Source organism: Lissotriton vulgaris, unplaced genomic scaffold (genome assembly GCF_964263255.1).
Source record: "Lissotriton vulgaris unplaced genomic scaffold, aLisVul1.2 SCAFFOLD_630, whole genome shotgun sequence".
Taxonomy (NCBI): domain Eukaryota; kingdom Metazoa; phylum Chordata; class Amphibia; order Caudata; family Salamandridae; genus Lissotriton; species Lissotriton vulgaris.
Genome location: NW_028252722.1, coordinates 45,079 through 68,266, shown reverse-complemented (window position 1 = coordinate 68,266; position 23,188 = coordinate 45,079). Strand labels below are relative to the sequence as shown.

At 47.7% G+C, this 23,188-nt stretch overlaps 1 protein-coding gene across 1 annotated transcript in view; it reads left to right on the top strand.

Moving 5' to 3' along the window:
- LOC147662058 (ninein-like protein) overlaps positions 1-23,188 on the top strand; it is a 270,575-nt gene that overhangs the window by 207,127 nt on the left and 40,260 nt on the right. The window contains exon 7 of the mRNA XM_086951142.1: positions 13,090-13,242. Coding sequence (XP_086807268.1) covers positions 13,090-13,242 — 153 coding nt within the window. The remainder of the gene's footprint in view (positions 1-13,089; positions 13,243-23,188) is intronic.

Below are 23,188 nucleotides of genomic sequence, written 5' to 3'. Positions count from 1 at the left end.
GTCCCTGTCTCGGAAATGCAGCAACCGCGCCACCACCGGCCTCGGGGTGCGTCCCTGCTGCAGGGGCCGTGCTGGGACTCTGTGGGCCCGTTCCAGAGTGTAGAAGGAGGACAGTCCCTCTGGGACCACCGTGTCTCGGAGCCAGGTCTCCAAGTATTGCACCATGTCGCCATCCTCGATCTTCTCCGGCAGGCCCACCACTCGGATGTTGTTCCTCCTGTTGCGGCCTTCCGCGTCCTCCGCCCTCCGTTCCAGGGTCTCAATTCGGGATAGGGCGTCCTTCATCGTCGCAGCCAAGGTTCGCTGCGCCGGCTCCAAGGTTTTCACCGTGCCCTCCACCTCCTTGACCCGGTCTGAAAGTTTGCCATGGTCCGCCCTGAGGAGGCCCAGGCTCGTCGCCACCTGAGCAATGTCCTGTCGGAGGGCTGATCTCGTAGTCTCTATCGCCTCCAGGACACGGTCGAACTGTTGCTGCATCGGCGCGCCACCAGAACTTTTTGGGTCCCCATGCTCCTCTTTGTCCTGGGCTTCAGAGTCCGAGGCGTTCTGGGTGGATCCCTTGGCTCCTCTGGGTTTCCCCATGCCTCCAGGGGCACTCCGTGAGGGTCCCGTAGTAAGCGTCTCCGTGTGCGGGTGTCGACCACGACCTTCCCGGGTGCTTGTCCTCAATTCGGGTCCGGGCGACCTCCTTCTCCAGAGCCTGTGGAGACTCCGCCGCTTCGGCTCACGCCATCGCCACGGCGTCCGAGGGCACCGATGAGGGGGCGGAGACAGCCGTCGTCGAGTCGGGCAGACCCGTTCACCCACTATAACCCCGGGGTGAGGGCCACCTACTCCCTCGGGTGATCTGTGGCGCCAGAGTGTCGCGCCTCCCATGTAGGTGGACTGGCCAGGAAGACGTAGCTAGTCGCGGAGTCGCGAGGCGGGCCACCGATTGGATCACAGGGCGTCCGCTCCCGGTGCCCTCCACTGCGTGGGCACCCGCCCGGCCGTCCAACCGAGTGCAAATCCGTTGTAAGAGGTCCAATCCAGTAATGTCCAATGTCCAGAACAGCCGGGGATTGCGAAGCAGGGCGCCAGTCGCCTCCCGCGGCACCTCTTCAACTCAGTAGTTCCGAATAGGGGGACAAAGGGGTCCGGGCGCCATGTTGGGTCGCACTCCGCAACTCCGCAAACTTCGGTTTTACTTCGGAACAACCCTCGTCTGAGCTTCACCAGGGGTCCCGGCAGGTTTCCGTCGGCACGCTCAGCAGAATGCGGGGTCTAGGGTGCCCCGCAGCCTCCGATTTTCAGGATAATTCCGGGCTTAGTCCCGGAGCCGAGCTCTCAGGCGACCATCGCCATCGGCGCCCAAGCCACGCCCCATCACCACAGACTGTTTCTTGTACGATTTTAAAGACACTCACCGCAAAACTACGAGGCCCATTCCGATTGTGGAACATCTATGGGAGGAAGGTTTGAAGACCATGAAAAACCCAGCGACGGTGGTCCCTGTGCTACCGCGCCTTGACAAAAAGTATAAAGCGCCGGAGGATGGACCGGCAGTGCTGACAGGTCATCCCAAGCCGGACTCTGTAATCTCACAGGCGGCGCAAAGGAAGTCACGGAACCCTTCTGCTCCCTTGACAGCCCCTCCTGACAAGGATGGACGACGGCTGGATAACACAGGCAAGAGATTTTCATCCATTGCTAGCCTTCTGGTTCGCGCCGCCAATGCTTTGGCAATATTGGGACGATATGATCACCGGTTATGGTGCGATATAGCTCCCTATTTGGATCAACTTCCACCAGAATCAGGGCTGGAAGCCAAGAAGACCTTGCAAGAAGGTGAAGCGGTCTCCATGGAGATAATAGACTGTGCCATGGACATTGCCACAACGTCCTTTAGGGCTTTGGCAGGAGCGGCAGTGTTAAGACGCCAAGGGTGGCTAAAGGCGACTTGGTTTAGGCCAGAAATCCAAAACAAGGTCCTTGATCTACCTTTTGACGGCCAGGAACTCTCCGGCAAATTGATCGACGATACACTTCAGGAGATCAAAAAAGACACGGAGACAGCTAGATCGCTGGGAACACTCCAGTACCGCAAAACTCCTTTTAGAGGCGCAAGAGGCAGGGGAGGGGCCTACAGAGGCGCATACCAACAACAGCGCTATTCTTCGAACAGTTCTGGATACCAGCCGAACCGCCAGGCATACCAACAGAGACAGGGCCAGTCCTCTGGTTACTCACGGCCTTACAACAAAGGCAAGCAAGCTGCCCGTGGACGGGACTCGTCCAAACGCCAATAGCGGCCTTCTGACTCTGCCTACTGCTCCCTCCTCCAAGAGATCATCAGTTGGAGGCAGGGTGTCAAAATTCCTTCTGAACTGGTCCCAAATTATATCGGACCGTTGGGTGCTCAACATCATCAGACGAGGACATACTTTGGAGTTTACGGAAGTCCCTCCACCCAGACCCCCGTCAGCCATCCCATCACAACATCTGCATCTCCTACGGCTAGAAGTACAACAAATGCTCCGCAAAGGAGCGATAGAGCCGGTCCCCTCCAATCAACAGGGCCACGGTTTCTATTCCAGGTTCTTCCTGGTGAGAAAAACGCAGGAGAAATGGCGTCCCATCCTGGACCTCAGGGAGCTAAATGCCTATCTCATCTCCTTGTCCTTCAGGATGGTATCCCTACAGGACGTTTTGAAGATGGTCAACCCGGGGGATTTTATGGCCACACTCGATATGGAGGATGCGTACTTCCATGTCCCGATTCACCCAGCACACAGAAGGTTCCTACACTTCACAGTAGCCAAGAGCCATTTTCAGTTCAGAGTTTTGCCTTTCGGCCTTCGCTCTGCTCCAAGACTTTTTACGAAGGTGCTGGCACCTGTAGCAGCATTTCTGCGGAAAAACCACTTCCAGGTCTTCCCTTACCTGGACGATTGGTTACTAAAGGCCCCGACCAGAGCATTAGCGCAGGACGCGGTGCAGGCTTGCACCAATCTGTTTCAAAATCTGGGTCTCACCTTGAACATGGAGAAATCCACGCTGCTGCCATCACAGACAGCGCGGTTCCTGGGAGCGGTGTTGGATTCGCAGCTCTCAAAGGCATTTCCTACTCGAGAGAGGGTACAGAAACTGCAAAGATTAGCAGGAGGCCTTCAAAGAAAAAAGTGTCTTTCTGTAAGCAGCTACAAGTCACTGCTGGGGGTGATGTCATCATGTATTCCCCTGATCCCGCACTGCAGGCTCCGGATGCGCCCCCTGCAGGAGCAACTGGACCTCCAGTGGTAGCAAGTGCACGGATCGTTCGACGACAAAGTGATGGTCACTCGAGAAATGAAGGAGGCAGTGCTTTGGTGGTCGAATCAACAAAATTTATGCCAAGGTCTATCCTTCTCAAGCGTTCCATCACCTCACATACTGACAACGGATGCGTCATTGGAGGGATGGGGAGCAGTGATGCAGGACCTGCAGGTCAGCGGCCATTGGTCTCAAAGCGCCCAAAAGCTACACATCAACCTGTTGGAGCTGAGAGCGATCAGGCTAGCCCTTCAAGCCTTTCTTCCGCGTCTCCAGGGTTCACAAGTGCTAGTCAGGACGGACAACACCACGGCTATGCATTATGTGAACAAGGAAGGAAGGAGGGACGAGGTCACTCCTCTTGTCGCGAGAGGCTCCACAGATTCTGGAATGGACAATTCTTCACGGAATTTCTCTAAAGGCGGAGCACTTACCAGGAGTGCTAAACGAGGGAGCCGACAGGCTGAGCAGGCTCACCTCAGTCAGTCACGAGTGGGAGCTGAAACAACAAGTTCTAGATCTACTCTTTCAGACATGGGGCACACCGGAGGTGGACCTTTTTGCGACGCCAACCAACAAAAAATGCCGAGCCTACGCCAGCAGGTTCCACCATCAAGGCTCATTAGGCAATGCCCTATCAATAGCCTGGACGGGGAGGTTTCTCTATGCATTCCCACCGATTCCCCTGCTTCCTCGTCTCATCAGGAAAATGAGGACGGAACCATGCAAGCTAATTCTTATAGCCCCGGCATGGCCAAGACAATTCTGGTACACCGAGCTCCATCTGCTATCGCTAGTACCTCCGATAACACTGGAGGATGTTCCGGATCTCCTGACAATGTCCGAAGGACAAGTTTGGCATCCAGACCCAAGATCGTTGCACCTGACTGCATGGCTCCTGACCAGCGAGAATACATGAATGTTCCTCTTTCCAAAGAGGTCAAAGACATCCTCTCTCAGGCAAGGGCGCCTTCCACAAACAAAACATACAGACTGAAGTGGAAAAGATTCTGTATTTGGTGTAAAAAAGAAAAGATTGATCCTTTCACGTCAAAACCTCATCAGCTCCTACCTTACCTGCTCTTGCTAGCTAAGTCTAATCTGTCCCATTCTACTAACAAGGTTCATTTAGCAGCGATTTCGAGATTCAGAAGATCTGGTTCTGGTCCTTCGTTATGGTCTGCGAGAATTGTCAAACAATTCCTCAAAGGCCTGTTCAGGGTCTATCCGCCGTGCGATCTCCTCCACCAACATGGCATCTAAACTTAGTCCTGGCTCGACTAATGAAGGGACCTTTTGAGCCGATTCACCGCTCAGACCTAAAATACTTTTCATGGAAGTTAGCTTTACTCTTGGCCCTCACATCAGCGAGGCGAGTGGAAGAGATGCAGGCCCTAACTATCCAAGAACCATTTTTGCAGTTCAAAAAGAACACTACCATCTTCCGGACGAACCCAAGGTTCATTCCCAAGGTCCCCACTGACTTTCACCAAAATGAGCCTGTGATCCTAAAGACATTTTTTCCGAACCCAGTCACTCCAGCAGAAAATACATTGCACACTCTGGATTTGCAACGCTGTCTAAAATTCTACATAGACCGAACCAAAGACTTTAGAAAATCTTCGCAATTGTTCATTGCTTTCGGCGGTCCACACAAAGGTCTCCCTCTGTCCAAACAGGGGATCTCGAGATGGATTTCGAGTGCCATTCTGCATTGCCACAAGATAGCAGGGAAACCTCTAGTGGGCAGGATCCGTGCTCACTCGACGAGATCAGTGGCTTCTTCTACGGCCCTCTTTGCGGGGGTACATATCAAAGACATCTGCAGGGCTGCTACCTGGAGCAGCGTGCACACGTTCACTAAGCATTATTGCTTGGAGTCATTGCAGCAGGATGATGCGGCTGTGGGCCAGGCTGTCCTGAGAAACCTCTTCAAGTGATTGGTGAGCTTTCCTTTCTATCCCACCTTCCATGGGTAACACATTTTGTAATTCTCTTGCTAATGTTATGATATATTTCTTTACAAAATGTGTTTATGGTGTTTACTGCTTGCTATTCTGATACAAAGCATGGGAATCTATGAAAGTTCCAATACTGGGGCAAGAAAACAAGTTACTTACCTGTAACTTTGGTTCCCCAGTATTGGTAACTTTCATAGATTCCCATGCGCCCACCCACCTCCCCGGGGAAAGCTCAGCCTTCAGCAAGTATGGTGTCTAGCACACTACGGCTACGAAAATCTGAGGCTCTGAGGTTCTTTCAGGAAGGTTCTAAGGGTGAGGCTCTTCTGATTGGCTGACGCCTAGAGTTTGGTCTCTTTTACAAAAAGAGGCTGATATGTTACAAAAGGGAATGAGGCCTAGGCCTTTCCTTTCTCTTTTGTACCTACTACTATGATATTTTTTATTACCGAGACTCCCAGTCCGACGACGGGGAATGATACAAAGCATGGGAATCTATGAAAGTTACCAATACTGGGGAACCAAAGTTACAGGTAAGTAACTTGTTTTCTTTTCTCATATTGTTGTATTTTGTCGGAAACCAATGATAGTATTTACATAAACATTAGCAAAGCCAACGGGTCTGGCCCAGGCAGACTGGTGTGATGGTAATTTGTTTAAAAAAATGTATTGCAAAAATGTCACACAAAGGAAAAACATAAGGCTGTCAAATTGTAAATAACATTCACTTATGTGGCCTTTTTACTAGTGCTTTTATCCTTTCTGTGGTGCCATGCATTTTATTATTCTTATTTAGGAAGGAGACAATAATAAATTACCAGCTGACCAAGCACTCAAATCGCAGGCAGATAACAATGTTACAAAGTCACCTAAACAGTTTATAAAAAGGAGTAGGGTGAGAGCACACTGCCTCATATCCCAGCACTCAATTTGCCCCTATGCATCATGGTAAATGCTTTTCATGATAGTACTTACTTCAGTAGATGTCTATAATGTTCCCCCTTGTTGGTGCTGCCTATGCTGTGTAACTCTTGACGTGTTTCTGGATTCATTCCTTCATCAGTAGACAGCAACAATTTGTTTTGGAGTGCTGGGAATGAAAGTATTCTCAGGTCTCTGTACCACTCGCTGGGTGCAGATACATCAGCATAAGCTCGTCAGCTCTGTAGCTCAAGGGAGCGTTCTCAAACAAAAGTTTATAAAAAGAGGCAGAAAATAAATCACAGTCTAACTGGGCACCGGAAGTGCAGGCAAAATAAAAGGCTGCTATTTACGTTAATAAAGAAAATAACTAAAATAAACACGCATTTGCAATGCAATCGGTCTCGCCTTTGGGACCTTATATGTATTTAGTTATGCAGCACATTAGCCTGGGTGCTGAAACATCTACTGTTCTTTAACATGAATGAATGAATGAATGAATAGCATTTTTATACCGCGCAAACTTAGCCCCAAGGGGCATCAAGGCGCAGAACAAACAAACATAGAAGTCCAAACTACCAGATAACTGAACCAAGAAACCACTAGGAGCACAACCCCTAATATGCCTGAAAAAAAAGCCAGGTCTTCAGGTGTTTCCTGAAGACCACCAAGGAAGATTGACTAGTGAGCTCCAAAGGGAGGGAGTTCCAAAGTTTAGGAGCCAAGACGGAAAAGGCTCTGCCTACCCATCTTGCCTTCGCAAACCTGGGAACCACAAGCATGTTCTTCGATGATGACCGGAGGGTTCTACTGGGGGTGTACACACACAGAAGAGACCTAATACCTTCTGATCCTGAGCCGTGAATAGCACCATGGGCCAGACAGAGAAGTTTAAAAGAAATCCTAGAAGGAATCGGAAGCCAGTGGAGGTCCCTTCTGGCCATTGTTACAGAAGCTCGCCTAGGGAGGATTAAGACCATCCTGGCCGCTGCATTCTGTACCATTTGGAGACGGTAGATGGAGGCCTTGCTAATGCCACCATAAAGGGCATTGCAATAGTCTAGCCTCGATAATACTAAGGCAACTGTTGCTTGTTTCCGAGCTACCGGGGACAGGTAGGGGGCAATTTTCCTAAGGATTCTAATAATGCTGCAACAGGTTGACACCGTCCTGTTTACCTGAGAGTCAAAAGATAAGGCAGGGTCAATTAGGACACCAAGGTTCCTGGCAACAAGAGTAGGGCGAGGGCATTCTCCCAGAGACTGTGGCCACCAGTCCTTTGACCAAAGATCTTGGCTCCCTCCAAAGACCATAATTTCGGTCTTTTCGCCGTTTAGTTTTAAAAAATTACGCACCATCCATTGGGAGACTGCTTCCATACAGGCTCTAAACTTGGGGGCAATCTCACTAGCCGGCTGAGTGATAGATACCAAGATCTGAGTGTCATCCGCATACGATAGCACATGTAGACCAAAGGATCTTATCACCTTGGCAAGTGGGGTAACATAGATGTTAAATAATAAAGGACTCAATGAAGAGCCCTGAGGAACCCCACATTGCACTTCTTGAGAATCGGAGAGGAAGTTGCCCATTTTAACTCTCTGCTCCCTATGATGGAGGAAGGAAGAGAGTAGACTAAGGGCAAAACCCCCTACTCCGATATCCTTGAGCCTGGAGATCAGTATTGACGGGGACAAGGTGTAAAACACTGCTGTGAGATCTAATAACACTAGCAGCGAAGAGTGTCCCCTGTCCACCTCAGATCGGATTTTATTAATCACGACTGTGAGAGCAGACTCAGTGCTGTGAGCTGATCGAAACCCATGCTGGGAGATGTCTAACAAGTTAGAACTTTCAATGAAAGCAGACAGGTTACGATTTATGTGGGACTCCCGGATCTTGGCTGGGGCCGGAAGTAGGGAGATAGGGCGATAATTTTTCAGTATTCCTGGATCCAAGGAGGGTTTTTTAAGCAAAGGTCTAACAACGGCAGTCTTCCAGGGGGAGGGAAAGGTCCCCTCTCGAATCGCCAAGTTCATAACCTCTAATAGAGGGGGAAGAACAGACCCTCTGCAGGTCTTCAAAGTTCTTAAAGGGCATGGGTCAAGGGGCGAGCAAGACTTACTGGCATCGAGAAGGAGATTGAGATCTTCCAAGGACAAGAGGGGGAAGCCTATGAGCTGCGGTTTAGGCGGGGCATCGACCTTCTCAGCAATATAGAGGGTTGAAAAGGAAGATCCTACTGCCTTGGCATTAAGCTCTTGATTGCTGATTTCAAGAGCGCTATAAATATCAGCAATCTTAGAGTGAAAGAAACTCGCTATGTTGTTACAAAGTTCCTGAGTTTCGATGGTAGGGTCGGCTGATCTAGGTGTCGAAAGAGAGTCGATTATGTTGAAAAGATCTCTAGGGGATTTAAGAGAAGTTGTAAGGTTAGTGAAGTGGCACCTTTTTTCCTCGATAATCGCCTTCTTATAATCTCTAAGCAGAGATTTATGCAGGGCGGGAAAGTAAGCACCAAACTGCGTGATGTGCCAGGTATGGGAACACATGGAGAGAAATATTGCCTCTTAGCGGGAAATGGTATAGTCCAAAGCTTTGTTTTTAATATAAAATCAGGGCCTTCGGTAGTTATCTCACTGAAAATTCAAGATTTGAAAAAAATGTTATTGTCTACAGGTGCTCATGGAAGACAATTTCTATGGACTGTAATCTAGAGAATGCTAAAGTGATTCTGGTATTTTACTGACCTCTGCTGGTTGTTTTCTATCAAGAAAGTTAAAAAGAGGCAGTAGCCAGAAAAATAAAAAAAAGAAAGTCCCTCAGCAGAAAGCAATTCTGGTATTTTACTAACCTCTGATGGTCGTTTTCTTTCAAGACAGTTAAATAGAGGCAGTTGACCAGAAAAAAAGTCTCCAAGCGGAAGCAGACAAGTCCTAGGGCTGATCTCCAGAGCCCACAAAGTACAGACACATATAAGTATATACTAAAGTCTATACTAAAGTATATACAAGAGGTTTCGAATGCTCGAGCTAAAAAGCACTTTCAGAGCCATGTTATCCATGATTTGTGGATATTTCACTGAGACTCTCTCAACGCCGGTGTTAGCCCCACGGTGATAGCTAATTTCATTCTTTTTTAACGGGGGGCCCCTCCACTCCTTTTCCAACATGTTGACAGGCATTCAGTTCTGCCACCTACAACTGCAGCACTATTTAATTATGCACTGCACTGTAGGCCAGGAAATGTCTGTTGGCAGAAAGAACGTGGCCCAAATTCACATAAAGTTTATCACTGATGAAGAAACTATTTTTAGTAGGATGTGAACAGTGTGCATAGGCTTTGACCATTCACTCAAGTCACACAAAGTTTAGGAAGACAATAAAGTGGGCTTATGTCTTGCCCCATGACGTATGTGATGGGTGGAATCAGAATTGTAATGGCTGTTTTACAGACAAATGGAGGAAGTCTGCTTACTAACCTCCCTCTATGTGTATATATTATATATATTTTTGGGGAAAAACAATAGTCGGGTGGGACAGCAAATGTTCTCTCAAAAGCAGTGGCGGCTTATCTGCAATGGCAGAGAAGCGTCACCCCAATGTCTGGCTCAGAGCTGGCAAATGAAAAATAAAACGATGTTCTTCCATAGTTTTATTTTTCAGCTCTGAACCAGCTCTGTAGGAAGGGGCAGGGATGAGGCATGGGAGGGGGAGTGCTATATGCACTCCTTAAGTGTGCATTTGTGTTTGGCTGGCTGTCTCAGGCCGGCCAAGCACACAGGTGCACTTAGGTTTCCCAGCATGGCTGCATTGAACAGTCGGGCTGGAGAAACACAACAGACTCCCTTGGCTGAGCGGAACGTCTTTTCAGCCCGCTCAGGCCGATCACCGCGCTTCTGTGCAACACGGGGCTTGGATGGGAGTCTGTCCAAGGGGCTGTTGGGATCAGGAAGAGGACAGGAGACTTGATACGGGAGGCAGTTTCAGGTAAGTTCTGTTCTTTTTAGGTCTCGCTTGAGACAGCGCATGCGCTGTTTCGAGACATTTAGTAAGTGGCTTTTTACAAAGTGCCACCAAAGGCTTTTGCTGGCCTACAGCTTGCGTTCACAAGCTTGTGCACGTGCACAGTTGCCATCTGTGTTTTCATTTTAATAATCAAGATTCTTTGCTTGCACTACCCCCCTCCCTTTTCCCCCTCCCTCCTGGTCAGCTTCATTTGTGTCTTCCAGCTGTGAATCATGTTCCTCTGCTCGCACTCCCCCTCCCTCTCCCCCTCCTCTTCGTCAGTTTCATTTGTGTCTTCTGTCACTGTGAATGCTCCTGCTTACACCAGGCACACACACCACCAGCCGTCATTGCACGCTTCCACCAGTCACACACACCACCAGCCGTCAGTGCACGCTTCCACCAGGCACACACACCACCAGCTGTCCGTGCATGCTTCCACCTGGAACACACATTCCACGCCGTCAGTGCATGCTTCTACCAGGCACACACACCACCAGCCGTCCGTGCACGCTTCCACCTGGATAACACATTCCACCAGCCGTCTGTGCACGTTTGTGCACGTTTCCACCAGGCACACACACCACCAGCCGTCAGTGCACGCTTCCACCAGGCACACACACCACTAGCCATTGTGCACGCTTCCACCAGGCACACACACCACCAGCCGTTAGTGCACACTTCCATTAGGCACACACACCACCAGTGGTCAGTGCACGCTTCCACCAGGCACACACACCACCAGCCGTCAGTGGACACTTCCACCAGGCACACACACCACCAGCCGTCAGTGCACGCTTCCACCAGGCACACACACCACTAGCCATCGTGCACGCTTCCACCAGGCACACACACCACCAGCCGTAAGTGCACGCTTCCATTAGGCACACACACCACCAGCCGTCAGTGCACGCTTCCACCAGGCACCCACACCACCAGCCGTCAGTGGACGCTTCCTCCAGGCACACACACCACCAGCCGTCAGTGCACACTTCCACGGGGCACAAACACCACCAGCCGTCAGTGCACACTTCCACCAGGCACACACACCACCAGCCGTCAGTGCACGCTTCCACCAGGCACACATACCACCAGCCGTCAGTGCACGCTTCCACCAGGCACACACACCACCAGCCATCAGTGCACGCTTCCACCAGGCACACGCACACCACCAGCCGTCAGTGCACGCTTCCACCAGGCACACACACCACCAGCCATCAGTGCAGGCTTCCACCAGGCACACACACCACCAACCGTCCGTGCACGCTTCCACCAGGCACACACACCACCAGCCGTCAGTGCACGCTTCCACCAGGCACACACCACCAGTGGTCAGTGCATGCTTTCACCGGGCACACACACCACCAGCCGTCAGTGCAGCTTTCACCAGGCACACACACCACCAGCCATCGGTGCACGCTTTCACCAGGCACACACACCACCAGCCGTCAGTGCAGCTTTCACTAGGCACACACACCACCAGCCGTCAGTGCACACTTCCACCAGGCACACACACCACCAGCCATCAGTGCAGGCTTCCACCAGGCACACACACCCCCAACCGTCCGTGTACGCTTCCACCAGGCACACACACCCCCAACCGTCCGTGCACGCTTCCACCAGGCACACACACCACCAGCCGTCAGTGCACGCTTCCACCAGGCACACACCACCAGTGGTCAGTGCATGCTTTCACCGGGCACACACACCACCAGCCGTCAGTGCAGCTTTCACTAGGCACACACACCACCAGCCGTCAGTGCAGCTTTCATTAGGCACACACACCACCAGCCCTCAGTGCAGCAGGCAGGCTCTTCTCAAAGTTTCTTGGTAAATATGTGTTCGATGCCTGAGAGGGAGTGGGTTGAGTTTCCTTAAACCATGCTGAGGATGCAGGTGCAGTGCATGAACTCCTGTGTGAGTGAGTCATGCGGCCTGAGGCTCACTCACTCCACACTTGTAAATTGTGCATGCATCAGGCTTTTTCTCATTTGAAAAGTTTGGTGCATGCGCACAGCTAGGCAGCCCGCTCCACACCCCCAGGAATGAATGCTTCCTACAACTAGAATGGAAACAACATTCAAAGCAATGAAAACAAGTTCATTTGATGCAAAGAACTGTTAACAAAAACCATGTCCAGCTATTGTAGATCTGGCAACTTAAACGAAACAGCAACAAAAAACAAACAAGGATTGGCATAGCCAATAGGTCTCGCTTTTTGCACCCTATAAGTATTTAGTTATGCAGCAGAATATCCTTGGTGCAACAGCACCAACTATTGCATGGCTAAACACTTATAAGGTCCCAAATGCGAGACCTATTGGCTATGCCAATGTTTGTTTTAAAGGTATTACTGCGAACACCCCCTCCGGAGACCCCTGCAACCTCCCCGCGCTCCCCCTCATGTGCTCCCCCTCCCGGGTTCCTCCACCTGCCCACCAGCTTTTGTTTGTGGCAGCCGCCACTGCTCAAAAGCCAGACAAAGGATATGTGTTTGTAGGCGTAAGCTCTGAGATTCTGATTCACAGACCTGTAGAAATATATGCCTTCAGATGGGAAATGAACAATCTTTAAGAATGATGCATTGTTCCTAAAGCTGATTGGTTGGTAGAGTTCACTGTGGCAGGTGGGGCGAAGATTCAAAATTAAGTGAGCACCAACAATATTCATTAACATTTTATTCGTTCTTTCCCGTTTTGGAACTGTAAGGCTACTTCAGAGAAGGAAAGGTCGAGTAACTGATTTTCTAGACTGGTAAAGGATTTTATGGAAAACCTCCAGTTTCATGAAGGTTCTGGAAGCGGTTTATTCACGCGAATACTCAGTTTTCCTGTTTTCAAAACAGTTCAACTGAATCGAGATAACTTAGTTGCTCACATTTTTTTGCTTTTCTATTTTTTATGGCGCAGGAAATTGAAGATCTTTTCCACACACTGGATCAAGATGGTGACGGCAGAGTGAGTTTTAAAGAATTCCAGTTGGGTTTGTTCAGCCATGGCCCTTTGTCTCTGCCCATCTCTTCAACACCATTCAAACAGAAGAGAAAATCGTCCCTTTGCCAGGTAAGAAATGATGTGCGTTTTAGGTTAAAAATCCCAGGCAATCCTCAGCAACTATAGGAGAGCATTGGGGTTTGTTTTCCAGCAGTTTGTGCAGCCGAAGCTCCCCGCTTGTTACATTTGCCAACTTGAATTCGTTTTATGAAGTAAAAAATAAATGCTGCACTGCTGCCACATTAGGGCGCAGCGCCATCTAGTGGATGGTAACACAAAATATAGCTGCTACATTCCAGGAAATTACAGGCATATATCATATTCACTGAAAAAACCATAGGTTTCACACCAGTTATAGTTAGCTAGAAATTTTACTGACATAAAACCAATGAAATTCCCACTTTAAAGTTAGTTGGACTCACTATAACTTGCGCGTGCAATGCACTGCTGATGACGTCACATATTACATCACTCATGACATGGTCAGTGACATCACTGATGACACCATCCAGTGAATGTGTGTCTTTCTGAAAAATAAATATTAGTGAGTAATGTTTAAATTTTTAAATATATGTATTAGTGTTTCACTTTGTGTATAAGTAGCTGCATGGGTTGGTGAGTAGGTACATGTGTATGTACATGGGTTATTAGATGTTTTATTAGTATCAGTATGAGTGTTTGTATTGTTTAGTGTTGGAATTACTTACAACATTGATGCATGAGTGACTGACTCTTTTTTTGTATGTATTTTGAAGACTACATATGTGCAGGACTGTATGGTTGAATAGTGTGTATATGTGTATGTTAGTGAGTAAATGACTGTCTCACTAGTGTTTTAAACAGTAACTACATATGTTTTAATCTAGAATATGTGAATATTGATGCATATAAGTGAGTATATGTGAGAGCAAGAGATTGTAAGAGTTCCTGTTTAAATAAGTATGTGTTTCGAAAAGTGATTGTTTAAGAGAATAAATATGTGTAATTTTCAATAGAAGTAAGGTGGTAGTGTGTGTATTGCTCTATATGCAAATAAATGGATGTTCAATAGTTTATTTGCATCTGTGAGTATGTGTGTAAGTAACTTTTGGATGACTGTCGGTGTGTAACAGGATGTATGGGTGTATCACTTCATATGATGAGTGAGTATATGTATGAGTGACTATATAGAACTGTTGGTGAATGAGTGGATGTGTATATAGATAGTTGAATTACTGAATTGGTTGTTGTAACTGATATGGGTATCTCAATTTTTTATACAAATTTAGTTTCTATTTTTGAATATGTGTTTCAAGTGTTACATTACAGTGAAAGGAGGTCTGTCACTATGTCACAAGGATGGTGTCATCAGTGATGTCATGAGTGATGTCACTGACCATGTCATGAGTGATGTAATATGTGACGTCATCAGCAGTGCATTGCACGCGCAAGTTATAGTGAGTCCAACAAACTATAACGTGGGAATTTCATTGGTTTTATGTCAGTAACATTTCTAGCTAACTATAACTTGTGTGAAACCTATGGTTTTTTCAGTGAATTTATTAGGTTTTTTAAATGCAAATTCCTAACTATAACTGGTGTGAAACCTATGGTTTTTTCAGTGAATTTCAAAGGTTTTTTTAATGCTAATTCCTAACTATAAATCTCAGTTTATAAGTAAGACTTTTAGCGCACTAGTTGTTCTTTAGAACACTCTGGGACATTCTGTCATTGTAGGGGCGTAACACAGGCCCCCGCAGCCCACGCAGTGCGGGGGGGCCCCCAAGCTCCAGGGGGCCCCTTGGGGAACAGACACCACGTCACCACACTCTTGCCCTGTGTGCATCCCCCACCTGCTTCCACATTAGAAACACACGCTGTCCTTTTTACATTAATTCAGGGAAGTGCGTCTTTTTAAATCAGTTTGAGTTTTATAAGCAGCCTCCTGTTGCACTGCGCTTCCTGCCCCCCTATAATGTCCTAAGGAAGGGCATCACTAGGAGCCTGGCGACGGCCGAATGTCTCTCCTGACCTGTGCAGAGTGCTGGCAGTCCGTTGCTCGAGAGGCCCCTCTGCGGACCCCTTCACTCCTCTTTTTCAGTTCTCTAAGTGCCCCAGGTCCCAGGACACACTCTTGGAACGGAGCGGAGCGCGCCTCGCCACCTTCAATCCCGAGCTTCTCATGCAGATACTGTACTGGGTTGCAGAGCGCAGCCGACGGAGACGAGAGATCGGTAAGAGGCAGGGCAGGGTACTAAAAACATTATATGCGATTCACAGTCTTTCAAGGCGTGATTTGCATAGAAGCAAACGTGAAAAGAACATGTTAAAGTTTTACTTTTTATAAATCACATATAATTGTTACCCATTTCATAGTGTAAGTGAGCTTTGACAATACTTGTGAACAGACACGTGGAACTCAGTAATTACATGTTTAAATTGCTTTTTAGTGAGCAAACTAAATATGCTGGCTGTTTCTTAAACATTTCATTTGCTGTCAATGCACGTTTGTTTCTTGGTGGTATTTTTATCTATAAAGCACAAACGTGCTACACATTTGCAATTAGCAATAGAAGGGTTAATGGTGGGAAGTTCTCTGGGCCTCAATTAAGAAATTGAAACATAAACCCTTCTGGCCTATTCTCACAAATGAAATATTGGATGATGCTAGTCGGATGGCGGGTTTGCAAACACCCTAAGGCCGGGTTCAACATGATGTGTTTACAAATGCAAGTGCTTGCAGTACTGGTACACAAGGTGGTGTCTCGCAGCTTCTGGCTCAGGAGAACAGTGTCTCCTGTCTACTCTAAAGGTCTCACTCACCTATGTGACAAAAATTGGCTTTGTGGATGTCTTTTAGCCGTGGTTTACAGCAGCATTCCTGCTGTTCGGCATGACTAAAAGGTAGTGGCGTGGTATAGAGTAGAGGGGTGGTGAGTAGAGTTGAGTGGGCAAGTTGGGGCAGTGTTGAGTAGCATACAATAGAATGGCATACAACAGAGCAGCTTAGAGGAGTGGTATAGAGTAGGGTAGCCTAGCATAGAGTCAGGGGCGTAACACAGGCCCCGCAGCCCACGCGGTGCGGGGGCCCCCCAAGCTTCAGGGGGCCCCATGGCGAACAGACACCACATCACCACACACTTGCCCTGTGTGTATCCCCCACCTTCTTCCACATACAAACTGCCACAGCAACAAAAAGGCAGGTACATTAGAAAGCCAGCATCCCCTGCAATGCTGCTGCAATGCATTAGAAACACACGCTGTCCTTTTTACATTAATCCAGGAAAGTGCATCTTTTTTTATCAGTTTGAGTTTTACAAGCAGCCTCCTGTTGCACTGCGCTTCCTCCCCCCCCCCCCTAACGTCCTAAGGAAGGACACCACTAGGAGCATGGCTACGGCCGAATGTCTCTGCTGTGCAGAGTGCCGGCAGTCCGTTACTCGAGAGGCCCCCCTGCGGACCCCCTCACTCCTCTTTTTCATTCAGTTCTCTATGTGCCCCAGGTCCAGGAAACACTCTTGGAACGGAGGTGGAGGCAATCTCAAGCGGAGAGGGCACTGAGCTGACAGGGCCGGCTCTAGGCTCATGGTGGCCCTGGGCAAGGAGCGTAGGTAGGGGGCCTGGAAGAGGGGGTCCGGGCGGGGCAGAGCGCGCAGGCCAGTAAAGAGGGGAGGGGGCCAGGGTAATTAGAAGTGGAACAGAGCCGGATGCGGCCAAATCCCTGCCAGGGGCCACCACGCAAATATGTATCCATCCTCAGAGGATTAATATATTAAAGATATATATTGGTGTGGTGGCCCCTGGGGTGTGGTGGCCCTGTGCAGGTGCACAGCTTGCACATGCCTAAAGCCGGCCCTGGAGCTGATAGTAGGGTGGAGGTGAGCTTAAGAAGAGGTGGTGCTGAGATGAAACTTTATTGTGGTTTACATTAAGGGTATATACAGTATGTCTAGGGCATGATGCTTAGCCAGTCTCATAATAAACAAGACTCCATCTATGGCCCGTGGGTTCGTACGTATTGCCTTAAGAATAAATATGCTTTTGTGCAAAATTTGTATGGACTCTGAAATGTGCGGCTGACTTTAACCTCTTCTTTGCCCAGGCTAATGAATATTGAGTGTGGCCGGCTTTCAGTGAGCATGTTACAAAGGGCTGAAAAACAAGCCAGCTTGAGCTATGGTTCAAAAAAACAAATACTATTTAAAACAGCAGTGTTATGCTTCCACATTCAACAAAATGTTGGGTTTTGGCTTACTATGTATTTTCAATGTAGCTTTCCAGGGCTACAAGATAATTAATATCATATTATTGACATAGATGGATGTACATATGAATACGCAGTGATTTAAATGGAAAAAAATAAGTACTGGTACTCACCATGTTTAGATGTTATTAGGGGGTGGAGCTAGGACGGGGGGGGTTATGGAGCGGGACTACGGGGAGTGCTAAGGGACCCGGCCAGGGGCACATATTTGATTTGATTGAGATTTAAGTGGTGTGCAAAACTAGTAACCCAGATGCCTATCTACATAAAAAACGAATCTGGGATCAGCATGTTGTGATTTGCAACAAGCACATGAACCCTCCGTGCTAACTTATGAGTCAAAACTGTTATCACATAAAGCACAGATCTTTCCGGCAATACTTTTGTTGGCGTTTGAAAAACGGAACATTTGCAGGTAACCTAATTATTGAAATTGGGGTCGAGCTTAAAATGTCCCAATGGCGCCAACACCTCCCCTTGTGTCCCAGCGAGGCCTCTGAGCCTTTGCACACTCCCACACCCACCATGGCCTGAATGCGATGGCCTGGCAGAGAGGTCAGCTGAAATAAATTGCTTCTGCACTGGGCTAGCCCCTTAGGGCTGATGTGGGAATGGCCCAGAACTTTAAATGGGCCGTTACTGTCCGGTACGGAGTACCAGCACTTTTTTATTTTGACAGGGAGCGTTCCGGCACTTCTCAAGAGAAATGCTATACTTTTAATTTGAGAGTATCAGCACTTCTCAGAAACAACCAGGTACTCTGGCATAGAGTACCTGCACTTCTATGTTTCCATTTCAAACACTGGAATGGCCCAAAAGGTGGAGCTAAACTTGGCCGTTCAGGAAGGCCTCTGAATAGTACCTGCACTCCCAGCCTACCACGGGATGAATGTGAAGCGCCTGCCTGGGAGGGAGCTTGGGAAAAACACAACCTTTAGGCTGTCGAATGACCCTAGGGCCACAACACCTGGCCTGGCCTCTCTGTGTGGCTTCTCAGCCTCCTCACACTCTCTTCTCCCCTGCCTACCATGGCCTCAGTGCAAGGAGTGCTTGGCAGAGGAGTACAGCAAAGACACTGCTTTTGTGTTTAGCTGTTCCACCTACTCAGCCCAGTGTCCCGCTGGGGCCGAGTTGTAAATGGCCTAATGACCAGAGGAACACCTGCCCTGCCCGACCACCTCTATTAAGGCACAGTGTGACAAAATGGTAGGAAGGAATGTAGAATAGCACTGCTTGTGGGGTCTGGGCTAAGGTGAAGATGGCCCAAAACTACAGCCACAAAACTGGCCTCTCACTCGTCTCGGCTCCCCACCTTCTAGCACAGCCTTTTGTGCTGTGACCCGCCTCCACATTCCATAGTAGCTGATTTACACACAAATGATTGTCTCTGTGCAATGTCTATGTGGTGTAAAGTGCACTGACACCTTACACTGGTATGAGTGGTGCTATAAAACTAAATGGCACTGTTAAAGGGTGCTAGTGAGGGGGGGGCAACAGACATTGTCGCACAGGGCGCCACCAGCGCTAAAGCCGGCCCTGCATAGTGGCCTAGTCAGGTGGCCATAGTGGGGGCTGGTTGGCCAGTAGGATATTGTGGTTGGTTGTCCTCCATGAAACCATCCCACAGGTGACACTCGGGCAGGGCCCATGAGCTTTACCAATCCATCCCTGGCTGCTGCCCACATTACTAGCCTTCATTCCCATTGGCTGTGCTACAGTTTCACTATCAGCACCTTCCTCCTCAAGTTTCATGTTTAAGTTTTAAGTTTATTTACTTTAGTTCTCTGCTGAGAACAACACCCTTCTCCTCAATCTGACTTGAAACAAGTGCATCCGTACTCTTCTATGCGAGCAGGAATCCTTTCTTAGATTTCCCAGTGCCAAAATGACTATTAGCAGGCCCTGCTCGCACACCTACAGTGCTATTGACGCCACAGAGCCTGAGTGTCAAATATCACAGTGTGACTTGGGGCCCCTCCCAAACTTTCTGCCAGCTCTAAATAAATGCATATGGGCCGCCCGGCAGTTAGCACACTGAGGGCAGATTAGCACTTGGTTATCAGAGTGCTTCACGAAAATGGACTGACTAGTCAGGTCTGTCGCGCTTCTTTTTGTACATGCTAAATTGCACTGAGCTTGGCATGCTACCTCATGAGTACCGGTACTCTCTTTGGACACAGTAGAAGTTCCGGTACCTAATGTATATATGTAAAAGTATATTAACATTATACTGGGACGTGTTATATAGAGTATTGGTGTTTCAGATTCAGCACCTCAAATGCTTAGTTATAGATTCCTCTTTTCCCCAAGTTATTCAAACCAAATAACCTTCTTTATACTCTAGAAACTTGGAATGCTTAAGCTGATTTTCTACATGTGGCTCCCTATTCCTCAAAATCAAATGATTAAGCGTGGTCCCTGACCGAACTTTGCATGCAGATACATATCTTCTATATTAAGGCACATCTGGGTTCCAAATGCAGCATTCTACTTGGAGTAAACATTACCGCCATTCCCCCAAGAGGAGAAGAGGTAGACAATCAATTGGAGTAAGTGCTTTAAATGGAAAATGAGAAGTGCTGGTACTCACTAATTAGACTGGGTGGTCCGTTAGGGCCGCAGCTATGAGCCAGGAATTTAACAATAACCACATAAGTGAGCTTTAATGCAAATGTTCTGATTGTCATGTAAAGCACTTGAAAACCCATGGGCTAAATTCGCACAATATCAAACTGCCTTCTTACATAGGAGACAGGCAAGCATCAGCTCCAATGTCATAGGTGCAGGGCCTAATTTTTGGCAGTTTGATATTTCGCGAATTTGAGCCATGGACAATTAAGCGCTTTACATAGGGAATAGGTGGGTTTTTAATTTAGCTCTGAATGGAACCCTCGGAAACTCTATTCAGAGCTAAATTAAAAACCCACCTATTCCCACAATAATTCTCTTTAGTCTGTCCTTCCCGGTTCCTTTCCCATGAGAGTTGTCTGTCAGCAGTTAGCGTGGGGATACACAGTTTTGTGCAGCCATGCGCTCTACAAATGTCCTATTATTATTATTATTACATGACAGTCAGAACATCTGCATTAAAGCTTACAGCACAACTGGTTACGGGAGTTGTCCAGAATTACAGGATGATGAGCCGACGTCGGGATTCGAACCTGGTTCTCCAATTCCTCTGTTGGCAGCCCTGGCGATCTCCTCATTCTCGTTGCGATGCCAATTAGAACCTAACACTGCAGTAGCACCCCAGCGCGGGAATACACTACCCGTTGCCTGCCAGAGTGGCACATAAATAAGCAAGCTCCTTCTGAAAGGGTTATTTTCAGTAGTTTTTGCATTGCACATACCTGTACTTCAGGGCATGAGCCCTGCTGCTTCTGGGAGTAACAGTACTCTCCTTGCCCAAAAACAAATTCCGGAACTCAGGGGGAGAAAACTGAGAAGTGCCGGTACTCGGTACCGGTGAGTACCGGCCCATTTATAGCACTGGACCCTAATGCTGATTTTTTTTCTTTCTTATAGGTGAGCACATATCATGGGGTGCGCCATGACACAGGTCTGTCTCACGGTATGCGGTCTTGTTGGACCAGGAGGGGCACCCAAAGTGCTTTCCTTATAGTATAGTGGTGGAAGGATACAGCCTTCGCCAGGTGTTAAGCAGCACAAGGGCAGTGGTGGCAGCATACTGTGTGGTGAGCAGTAGTAGCGAACAGGTCCTTTTTACCCTGTATCACTGGAGTGAGGCCCACAGGTTCACTCACTTTTTTTTAAAGTTCAGCTGCTGTGTGCTTGACTCACCCTTGGCCTACTTCAGGTAGATGTGCAGTGCTGCGCAGGAGCAGTGACTCTGTGCTAGATGGGTATGTGCCTGGGAAGGGTACAGTACAGGGATTTTTATATGCTGCTGCCTGCTGTAATTATTATTGTTTAAACAGTGACTTTTAAATATCTGCACCTTCATGCACAAACCAAACTTAAACTGGTTAGATTTGGTTTTTGTATGCTGTTGTGCATGTTATTGTATGACCAGTCACTATGAAGTATTTGCACCCTCATATACAAACCAAAGGGGCAATTGTTTGACCAACCTGGCTTCATTTCTGCATACTGCTAGATTTGTTTTTATCACACACTTTGAAAGAGTTTTCACCTTGATGCAAAAAGAAAAGGGGATTGCTTTCCAAAGCACACTTTTAGTATATTGCTGGATTGCTCCTTCTTTTATTATACACTTTGAAAGTATTTGCACTTTTTTCCTTTGCTTCACCAGTTACAGTTGGTATAGATTCTGTCATTAGGTACTTGCTAATCTGGTTTGTTTTTATCCTACATGATGCGCTATTGATGGTGTTGTTTGCATTTGTCTATAATATGTGCACCTGAAATAGTTTAATTAGCTTTGTTTACAATACAGAAATGATAAATACAGACACACATCTGCATCAATGTTCTGAAGCATCCAAGCAGTTTTCATCCTCAGCCTTGTGTGCCTGCCTGTTTATGCCCTGCTTACTAATAAAGCCCTGATGGTAAATATTGAAAGTGCATCCTCAGTTCTTTTTAAATACTATAGAGTGGTTAATATTGGACAAAATCCCTGACAGATGCAAGTGTGTGGTATGCAGATAATTCACACCACTTTATTTCTTTTGGACCAGGCACTGGGTTATATCTTGTGTACTGCTCATGTATATTGTCAGTCGAGTCTGTTAAATTGCAGTTTTGGGTTTGTCTTTCAAAGTTTCAAGTTATTTTCCATCAATGTCAATTCTAATTCAGACCCTATGTAGTTTTTCCTTGTTCTTCCACGATAAGCAGTTCCTCAAACAATACGACTGCTCCTTAGCATTGCTCTGATTCCTGTCTCAGTTAAATAATCTGTCCTTGACAATTATGTTACAAATGGTGTAGCTTATATGTTACATATGCCTTGAACAAGTGTTTCTTACTTTCTTATTCGAATTTTGAGTATGCAAATATAGAGGCATTTCATTAAATGTTGGAGGTTTCAATTCAAAATATACCGGATTTTTGGGCGGTGGGGCAAAGTGGTGGGTGGTGGGTCAGGGGGCCCCCTCCACGTACTTTGCAGGGGGGCCCCCTCAGGTTTCGTTACGCCACTGTGTCATTGGGCTATATTTGGGCTACATCTGGCTAATATTTTGGCTACATTTGTTTTTTTGTCTCTGGTGGCCATCTTTGGGCTACATTTGACTACATTGGGCTACATTGGGCTCTAACATATATAAAACCCAATGTAGCCCAATATATATTTTTTCAAAGTTAACTTTCGTTAAAACCACTTGAGCATATATCTTGAGACATAGCAAAGGCACATCGGGCTACCAGTCCCTACAATTTTTTCCTAATTTTATTATTATTTTTGAAATTTTTTTAAAATTTATTTTTGCCTTGGTGCGCTTCCGGTGCGCGCCCCGGGGAGCGCACCGGAAAGCGTAACTATATGAAACGCCCCGGGGCGCGCACCGGGTAGCGTCCCGTAAGCGCCATTATCGCGAACGAAAACATGAGCGTGACGTATCGCGTAGCCGCGTCTGCGTGAAACGCACGGCGTAAGCGCACCCGGAAGCACTCGTGCGAATACGATCGCGCATCGTAAGCTTCCGACGCGCTTACGCTACGCGACCCGGGGCGCGTAGCATAAGCGCGTCGGGTCATTTGACCTGAAAATAACACTTTTCATTGGTTCATAACAGTTTTGGTTTCATAATAATGAAGCCACTGGTCATGTGACCTGAAAATAACACT